At 30.5% G+C, this 10,830-nt stretch overlaps 1 protein-coding gene across 1 annotated transcript; it reads right to left on the bottom strand.

Annotated features, from left to right (window-relative positions):
- Nucleotides 1-4,667: 4,667 nt before the first annotated feature.
- Nucleotides 4,668-6,588, bottom strand: LOC126845200 (uncharacterized; the record flags this gene model as incomplete). Its single annotated transcript, XM_050583801.1, has 4 exons — nt 4,668-4,757; nt 4,865-5,057; nt 5,528-5,736; nt 6,305-6,588. Coding segments are annotated over 4 exons (764 nt in total), but the record flags the coding sequence as incomplete, so codon positions are not given.
- Nucleotides 6,589-10,830: the final 4,242 nt, after the last annotated feature.

The raw sequence follows: 10,830 nt of genomic DNA, 5'->3' as shown, positions 1-10,830 counted from the left end.
CGCTGTAAGAAAAATTAATTGATTATTATTAGTTTAGAGAGACAGTATAGTTGTTTTACTTAGGTAGAATAAAGTGTAGACTATTTTTAAAAATAATCAACAGTAAATATTTTATAAGAAGACTGGACATCAAACGATTAATAAAACTATATATATTTATTTAAAAGTGACATTTATTCCGCAAACATTGCGTGACCGATTGGAAATTATTCATTTAAAAGGGTACACTGGAGTATGTTTTTTATAATTTGATTTTTATTTAGACTAAAATTGTAATTGTCTTAATGGTCATATAACTGAGAACCAGTGGCAGACTTACGGGGAGGGGGGTATACGTGGGTTGTATCCCCCCTAGGGCCCTAACAGTACACAAAAATATAACAGGCACACCTAATGATGTACTCAATATTCTTTCACTGTCCTCGAGAAAATTAGACTTTGTTTTGTAATTAAGAATCCAAACTTTTGTTTACATGCAACATGTATATAATTATATGAATATATGTTTATATTGAATAGGTATGGATGTTATAATCTGTATTCCCCCTCCCTAACCGTTGTAAAATTCTAGATACGCTACTGCTGAGAACATGATATTGCATGACAAATCAAGCTTAATAAAATAATGTAAATTTGATACCTAATATAATTTCGACAATACTATTAACAGTTTTTTGGAAGAGAGTATAGATTGAATATTAAACAAAATATTTAGAGAATATAGAACTTTAAGAGAGAATTCTGTGAAGTAGAAGAACATTAAAGAATATATGGTCAATATAAAAAATTGGTTATGATTTATTATTAATTTAATCTTATATATGAATTTAAGGACTTTACAGTAACACTGTTTTAGTTGTATGCTAATATAAAAATAGATACCTACACTATTAGTGTCACACGTTAAGATTGAGTTGTGAATTTTCGTTTTTTTTTAACTATCGTAGTTAAGTTTTCGTAAAAAATCGTCAGATACTGTTAATAAACTATGTTATATTGTTTCGTTAAAAGTAATTTTATAGCTAACTTTTATTTAATTGCTGTATAAAATATTTACAGCATCGCATTTTGTAATACTCTAACTATTTAAAAATGTATTTTATCGAAGGAAATGAGTAAACTACATACTATTCGATTGAATGTGTTTATTAATTTGTTTTTTGTAATGAGCTCTAATATTTTGTTCACAAGAAAATCCTATAATATTTGAATAAACTATGAGTTTACCGCCATACGAAGTGTGTACGGCTTATCAGTTACCGCGTTATCATTTATAACCGAGTTCGACCTAACCATGCTAGATAACAATCGGCGTCCCTATCCCAGTCGTTTATCACTATTTTCTTTCATTTCGCATTTCGGATACTTTGCTGTTCGTGCCTCGTAGTTAATAATTTTGTATAATTAAAAAACTAGGTATTACAAATTTGTACTCAATATTTTTCCTTCAATTCAATCGTACGTATCGATTGGTTGCGAGTGCAGACGCCGGCTAGTATTTCGTATTGTACGTTTTTTGAGTCCCGATAGACCGGTGACTTTGTTGTTGACACGATTCGTTTACTTAATAAAAACAAAAAAACACTGGTCTTTGTCGAAAAGAAAGCTTTTATGCTATTACATCTTTTTCGTTAAACCGATGCGTTTGTGGTGTAAATACGGTATACTATTCGTACGAATATAATAAAAAACCTTATATTATGACTTGCACATTGTTAACATACCGGACATGAAATGGTGTACTCGTATAGTCTTGTCCGTGTTAAAGGTAATAAGAAATATGACATCACCGAATGTCACGTATTATAATGTATAACAAGATACGATATACGTTTTTTGGTCAAATACGATGTGTATAATAAACCTTAATTGTAAAAAACGAGCATTCATCAAGGTTGTCGGTAGCCAAGATTTAAAAACTATTATTGGCTTTGTAATTTAGTAAACCGTATATTTCACCATTCGCTGTTGTAAACGATAATTATACCGGATTACACATAATTGATTAAACTTTTCTTGTGTTAAACAGTTGTGATGTGCTGAACAGAAAATTGAAATTTAGTTTACCCATTGTCTTTACTACAGACTTGAATAAACAACGTATGAAATGTTACACTTTTTTCTTGATTCGTATGTACTAATGCAATCAAGACGGTTGCAATGTTAACACGCTTTGACACATTGCTTATCGTTAGCTAAATATATATTTGGTATCACGCTTAGGATCTTTTTGGAATAGCTTGAAGGTATGTCCAAAATTTTGGTACCCTATGACAGTTATGTTTGTCGTTAAAAAAAGTAATTGTTTTAATATAAAATATAATGGCAAACCTCTTCGACACATTGCATATTGCTAAAATATTATAATATAGGTATTGACTATTATTATACTAAAAATGTACAGTTTTACTCACTGTTTGTTATTAAACAAACAAGCTTAAGTTAACACTGAACCAGGACCAATTTTATTGTAACCTATAGCATAGGGTTACAAGATTTGTGTGTTCAAGAAGATCGACTAAGTAATTGTACTTAATGGATGGAGTAACTAGATCAGAATGATGTTAGGAGTTAACAATTGAAAAATTATTCCTTGATTAAGCAATGTCAAAGTTCAGCTTTTAGAAGTTTTTAACATTTAATTTAAAAATTGGTTCCAGACTGTTAGGACAGTATTTTTAGCCTAAACAGTATTTGGACAGCTATTCTGCAACTAATCGGTAAAATAACATTATATTTAGAATTATATAAAATTATAACACAATTGATTTTTAGAATGAGTTTAATTTGTGCATGAAGTCTGTAAGTGAATATAATTTCTAAAAAACTGGAAGTCATAATGTGTACACAGTCTCTACTCTTCATTGAGTTCACAATTAAGGGTTCCTTAATGATATATGTATACTTATATTATCGGTGTTTTAACTTGCAAAAATTGGGTTCAAGGTAACTAGTATCAATTGTAGATACAACACATTCAGTAACATTTATTATTATTCATACTTAATTACTCATTATTTTTTAAAAACTGTTGCAAGCTGCCAATATGTATGACATAAACTATGCAAGGTTCCAGTTAATGAGTATTTTAGTTTTAACGGTTATTACAGACTATAATTATTACTGAATTCTACAAATAAACCACTTGAAATTTATTGTGGGGATGTAGGCACAACGGTGACAGGCCGGTGTCCAGTGGACAAACAGTTTTTTAATAAGTTAAATCATTGCAATTTTATATCTTTAATTTTAGCTATTATCAATTAAAGAATGCTAGAAAACTAGTACAAGAAAAGAAATCAAAAAAGTAATTTTTAAAAAAAATGGTTAAAAAAATAATTTTGGTTTGACCTATTGTATTTTTGCATTTTTTAAATAATTTTCTTTATACATTTTTTTTTTTTAAATATTTACAATCTGTATTTATATATACCATAAGTAAAATTTAGGGCTAATTTATTTACAAAGCTGCAAGTGATATGTATGACTTGAGGTACCTTCTCAAACAACTAAAGTTGGATGCAATTTGAGTCCAGACATAATTAGTATTACTCAAATTTTTCGGCGTTCTGAAAAAAAAAAATTGTAAGTATGCCACTTCATCTTTTAACAATTTTTTTTTTTTCGTAAATACTAAATTGATGTTTACAATTTGATTGTATGCAAAACATTGTATTGTACATTGATCTACTTGTAAAGCTAACATTGATTGAGTAAATTTCAATATCGTTTGTGAATATTATTTTAGAAACCGAATACCGAATACTTTTATTTAAAATACAGAACCTGTTTGAAATATTTAATGACGATTGTTTCGAAACATGTTCTGGTTATCCTTACCTGATTAATTTAAAAACAATAACACCTACTTAATGTTATCTATTCTTTAATAAACATGTAAAAGAAGTAAATATTTGGTTTAATCACCTGGATCGTCTTTACAAACAATTTGTCTCAATTGTTATAGTATCCTTGTGAATGTTGCAATCTTTAAAAATATTTAATGTGAATCTGTTTTATAATTTTCTATTTTAATTAGATTAGTTAATTAAATACAAGTATAAGACATATTATTTTTACTCAATATATATTTTTGACAAAACACACCGAATGAGTATAATAACTTTATATTTATAATTCGATAAAATTATAATAAAATCGATTTTTAGAATGAGTGCAAAATACTCGTGCATATAGTTTAATAGTGAATATAATTTCTAAAAAAAATTTAGGTGATGTGTGCGACTTCAGGTACCCTCTCAAACAACTAAATTTGGGTGCAATTCGAGTACAGGCATAATTAGCATTACTTAATTTTTTCGGCGTTCTGAAAAAACAAAACAAAAATTGTTCAGTAAATGAAGTGTCATCACGAAGCTAAATTATTAATCAGCTGTATAAAATAAAGGTGCATAAACGGTATTTTTAAACCCCCTTTTCTTCTTCTATTTTGATTTTTAAATTGTTTACACTTTTAAATTATTACTAAAATTCGTTAATTTTTTTTTTAAATTCACAAATCATTTTGAAGTAGTTAACCGCCTGAAGAACACTTAAGGCTAGGGAAATAATTGTAAAACGTCAAATAAAATGGACAGTTACAGCTAAAACGAAAAGAAAACCTAAAACCTTTACTTACATCTATTATCGTTTTTTCTGTATTTATCCGCTACGGCCGACTAGTGCTCACATAAATAAACTGTTTCACGCTGAAGGTTTGAGGGTTCCGTCTTGCTGTAGTCGTCCAATAAGTTTGGCTGAAAAAAGGTGATTGTAAAAAACATATATGAGTTTATATAATGTATAGAATCTGATAGTTTTCTGATGTTTGACAGAACGAGACTCGAGCGTAAAAAAAGTCTACCTTTTTAACGGCTTTGACGAGGAATTTGCACCTGAGGCCATTACCGGTGACTAAAGTGTTCGTCCGGTTCGTTTTTGTATAGGACCAAGCCGTGTCATTTAAAAAATGTAACTTGTTACCGCGATGTTTGTATTTTTTTCCATAGTCGCTTGTTGTTGTCTCAAATGAGTTAGATTCACTTGCAGGTTCGGTGCTGTAAACCGACAATTATTTAATCAAGATTAATGATTACCATCGGTGCACGAATATTGCAATCGAACCTGAGCATTATATTAACAAATACAATGTTCAAGTAATAATTTCAAACAACTTGTTATTTAAATAAAAATTGCCCAGGTTCAGTCCTAGGGGATTAGGCTGAATAACAGGTATGGAAATGAAAATTAAAATAAAAAATTGTCTTAAATAATAATCGTCTATTTTCAATATAAATTGAAATAATAAAATAGCCAGCATTGTAGAATCGAAGTCACGGATTTTGCGCAATTATCTTTACGGGAAGTTAAATTTTTCTTGATCAACAAATAATTATCACCAAAACAGGAAGATATTATTTGAACTTGGTAATTATTTAATATTCCTTAAGTAACTTAATGCGTTACTATTTCACTCATTAGTGAAATACTACTAACGATATGTAAAGTTTATCTATAACATACTCACACTTCGTATGCATATCTACGAAACAGATACATCGGTGGTACAGGCCAGACGATCCAACCAAAATCACCCTGATGTACCCAACGACCATGTGACGAATTTCTGGTCGATAACCGTGGTCTGTTAAGGCACAGGAACAACTTTCCTTCCACGACATTTTCATCGATCTTCAACTTGTTGGTTAAATACATTCGTGTACCATTTGCTTGCAACTAAAAATCATTAAGGGTATTACAATTAATATTCATATATATATATATTTTTATATATTTATTTATTTATAAAGGATAGGGCGAAGGCAACTGACGAGATATGAGGGCCTAATATCTTATACAAATGTTATATTTTCTTTTGTTACAATAAGACGTCAACTATAATGATTCATATTCAATAGAATATGAATTATAAAAAATGTTTTTAACCTTTAGCGACTTTTTAGAATTAATTTTTGATTTTTTTTTTTCAAAATAATAAAAAAAACGTAACGCACAAGCATAGCATTTTTACGTTTAACAGTACGACCAAGTGTTTAAAGCTTATACCAACGTATTTTATCAATACAACTGTCTTCTAAACTAGACCTATCGAAACTACTGACTAAAAACAATTTTGACACATTTTTATATCTCATACTATATGAATGAACAAAATATATCAGTATTAAACTAACTGGAATTGTTTTGTTTAAAGTAATGCTCCACGGGTACGATGGTATTTAAAAAATGTACAAGCCGATATTATTTATATTCAAAGTATTGAAAACATAAATGTGGGACTTACTATTTCAAACGAGTTTCTCTCGGAGTCGGCATACTTATATTGTTGATCTGTGAAGCATAATGATCCACGCCCCTTAAAAGCTGAAGTCGTACGCACCATTACATCTTTCGTGAGACCTACGCCTTCTACTAACAATGTAATTTCGACGTATTGGTTTTTATCGACGATGGTAAAGTTGACAACGTTTGCTGATAGCACGGCATAAACATAGTCGTCGTGAGTATATTCGTGTTGAAGCCGAGATCCACCCGTGGCGGTACCAATGTCCAACCAAAGCGATAGCACTGCAACCGATATGACAATATAGATTTTGAACATGATGAATTGTTTTTTTGGTAGGAAATTCACAAACACACAACGAAACTGTTTTATGATGGGAAATTCACTAAAAATGGGCAAAAGAAATTCGTGACCGAACGAGTAAAGCCATCGTGATCGAATGACGATTGCCAGAGCTGGTGTGTGACACAAATCTCAGCCGACCCCTCTAGTAATAATTGTTTGACAGGTAAAGTCGTCCTGACACTTATTGCCGTTTATTATACCATCCTGCGAGAAACGCTAGTATTCATCGACCCTCCAATTTATCAACGGGTTCCGTTGATAAATATAATAACACAATTGATTTTTAGAATGAGTAGAATACTTGTGCATGTAGTCTAATAGTGAATATAATTTCTAAAAAACTGTAAGTGATATGTGTGTCTTGAGGGTACCCTCTCAAACAACTAAATTTGGATGCAATTCGAGTACAGGCATAATTAGCATTATTAAAAATTTTCGGCGTTTTGAAAAAAAAAAAAAATTGTTCAGTGAATAGTCGAAAGATGAAGTGTCATCATGGAGCTATATTATTAGTCGGCTGTATAAAATAAAGGTCCATTAACAGTATTTTTAAACCCCCTTTTTCTTCTATTTGTGATTTATAAATGTTTTCACTTTTAAATAATTACTAAAATTCGTTAATTTTTTGTTAAATTCACAAATGTTTTTGAAGTAGTTATCCGCCTAAAGAACATTTAAGGATAGAGCAATATTTGTAAAACGTCAAATAAAATGGACAGTTACAGCTAAAAAGAAATAAAACCTAAAACCATTAATTACGCTGTTATCGCTTTTTCTGTATTTATCCGCTCCGGCCGATTAGAGCGCACATAAGTAAACTGTTTAAACTGTTTGTATTTTTTGCCATAGTCGCATGTTGTTGTCGCAAATGAGTTAGATTGACTTTGTTCGCTGCTGTAACCGACAGTTATTTAATTAAGATTACCATCGGAGCACGAATATTGTAATCGTACCTGATCATTATATTTTTAGGTAAGCTTATTTTACAATTAGTTAAACAAACATAGAAAAATCTATAATCCTAACCTAACTAACCTAACCGTTGTCGTTTTTAGTCAACTGGTTGGTTAGGTTAGCTATTAGGCTACTATATTTTGTAGGACAGATCGCTGAGGATATTAACAGATAGGTGTCCAAGAAATAATTTCAAACAACTTGTTATTTTAATAAAAATGCCCAGGTTCAATCCTGGGAGATTAGGTTGAATAATAGGTATGGAAGTAATAATTAAATTTAAAAAAACCAGTACAGTGGGGTCGGTGCATAGTGGGGACGGAACATAGTTGGGTCGGGGCATATTGGGGATGGGGAGGTCACAGGTTTACAGGAATTTTTAAATCTGAAAGTGATAAAATCACTTTCGAAAAAACGCTTCGATGCAAATCGGTAGTTAGTATTTTCAAGCCAGTACAGTCCAAACCAAGCACAGTATAAACCAGCAAAGTTAGAAAGTTTTAAATGAAGGTTCTGTATTTACAAATGAGCATCAAAGCGTTAATTTGAAAGTGATTTTATCCGAGAGGACTAGTACAGTAGAGTATTGGCATAATGTAATCAAAGCAATGAGGAAACGGAGAGGTCACAGGTCTACAAAAACTATTATAAATAAAAGTGACAAAATTGAATAAAATCGCATCGAATGCAAAGCGAGAAGGTATTGGTTTTACTCTGATGTGTGTTTTTTTTTTATCTGTATACACTGTAACTTCTTTAATACTGGACCAATTCGTTCGAATAGCAACTCTATAAATCGCAATTTTCATCTAGTTGGTACTTTGGGGGGGTAAAAGTTAAAAAAGTTTAATTCTTCACAGACGAAAGTTGAAAAAACAAAAAAAAAAACCGTACGAGTTTTTAAGTTAGAACTTTTACTGGCTATAATTTCGAGAAAAATAGTCGGATCGAGTTGAAATGTATAAGAAATAATTATTTGGTATGCCCGCACACGTCAGTTGTGTCAAACTTAAACTATACCCATTTCCCACCCCCCTAGGGGGGGTACAATTTTTTTTGTTTTTCCGGGTTTTTAGCGGTAATTTTAAAAATTTTGGGTTGAAAATTTGGCAGTAGTTGGAACTCATATGTACCCATAACATATTAAACGGGAAAAAAATTCGGCACTACAGTTTTTTTTTAATTGCCGGGAAACTGTGTTTTCGCAGATTTCGTATATTTTAACAAAAACACCTAAAATCTTTAAAAAAAATTGATCAAATCATTAAAACAATTTTATTTATATCTATGCAGAATGATACTATTAGGTTTTGTGCTCAAGTACCATTTTTGACTTAAAGTTTACACAAATTCGATTTTTTTTTTTTTTTTAATTAAGTTCTTTCCGGATGATTAAAATTGAGAACTGATAACAAATTCGTAATCACCGACCCCAAAAACATATAATTTGACCACTTTTGATGTCTTTTACACAAAAATCCAGAAAAATGTTTTAGCTTCGATGCAAAGCGAGAAGGTATTGGTTTTACTCTGATGTGTGTTGGCATAATGTAATCAAAGCAATGAGGAAACGGAGAGGTCACAGGTCTACAAGAATTATTATAAATAAAAGTGATAAAATTGAATAAAATCGCTTTCAAAAAAACGCTGTGATGCTCATTTGTAATTACAGAATCTTCATTTAAAACTTTCTAACTTTGCTGGTTTATACTGTGCTTGGTTTGGACTGTACTGGCTTGAAAATACTAACTACCGATTTGCATCGAAGCCGTTTTTTTCGAAAGTGATTTTATCACTTTCAGATTTAAAAATTCCTGTAAACCTGTGACCTCCCCGTCACCACTATGCCCCGACCCAACTATGCTCCGTCCCCACTATGCACCGACCCCACTGTACTGGTTTTTTTTTTCTTTGCAAAAACTTAGTGGACCAAATAACACATACACAATGTCTTGTTATATTTTGTTGGAATGGTCGACGATTCATGTTTCAATCGTTTGTACTCCATAGTTTAAATTATAATCGCTTATTCTCAATAAAATTAATATTTATGTATTATATACTTCCATTAAAGCAATCTCACACAAACTATTTATTCTTCACAGATTATATTATTTCAAAGCTATATTATACTTCTATTTTACTAGATTGACAATGTACAAAATAAAATGCAACTAAAAAAACCTTTTCATAGATCCTTAAAATGTAAAGGGTGGGATAGTGAAACGGGTTTTACCATTTAAATACGGCAGAAAATCGCCGTTTTACTGCCTCATCCTGTATATTAATTTCTTGATATTTTCTAAAGAAAAATCGATTTTCTTACATTTAAATTAAAATAAATCGTATACTGGTACTGTGATGGAGAAAACAACAAATTTTACCTACATATATTACTTATTAGTTAAATATTACTAACGTGTATAACCACTAGCAATCGGCTGTTGCCTGTTATTTAACAATAACCTTTTATGGAGATTTTAAAAATTGTGTTTTTTTAATAATAGCATAGGAGCAGTATCATGATGTTAAATGTTCACGAGATTTGATCTAGTCATAAAATAAAGTATTATCATTTATGACTTAATTATTATTAAAATTTATCTTAATAGTAATAGTACATAGTAATAAAATAATGAAATATTTTATACAAAATTAGAGCTACAAGTTGATAAACTAAAAAATTAAAATTAGCACGAAGCAGATTATCTAATATTAGACAATTTAAACAATCAAGCGTGAATCTCTTTAAATGAATAACAGTATAACAATATACAAAACATTAGTTTTCCTTTAAAAAAATTGTATAATAAAAAAAACATTTTGAGGCGGTATACTGCATAAAAAACAACACTTAATCTGAATCCAAAAAACAACAGTCCTCTTCATTATTTGCAGGTAGTTGGACATAATATACTCATAGTTACACTTCGGTAAGGTTATATAACGCAGGCTATAAAATAACGAGATAACGACAGTGGTTTTGTCGTATCAGAATCATTAAGTGTCTTAATAAGTACACGGATAGGTTTTTTTCCCAATAAATCGAGTTTCTACTATAGTCAGTTACACGATTTAGTCGCCTGTGATATCATGTAATAAACACAATATTATGATACCGATCATTGGGCCCTAAACTAATCTAACACGGATATACGTTACCAACTGATAAATTTTAGTGTCTGTTCGTTTCTCACATCTGGTACACCGGGTTTTGAGTTAAAAAA

The sequence above is a fragment of the Adelges cooleyi genome, unplaced genomic scaffold (assembly GCF_023614345.1).
Source record: "Adelges cooleyi isolate 19-005CV unplaced genomic scaffold, UGA_ACOO_1.1 ACOO_flye_CR_arks_rails_tigmint_CR_PRNA_711, whole genome shotgun sequence".
Classification (NCBI taxonomy): Eukaryota; Metazoa; Arthropoda; class Insecta; order Hemiptera; family Adelgidae; genus Adelges; species Adelges cooleyi.
Note: the sequence above shows the minus strand (reverse complement) of the source record. Positions and strands in the feature narration are given on the sequence as shown.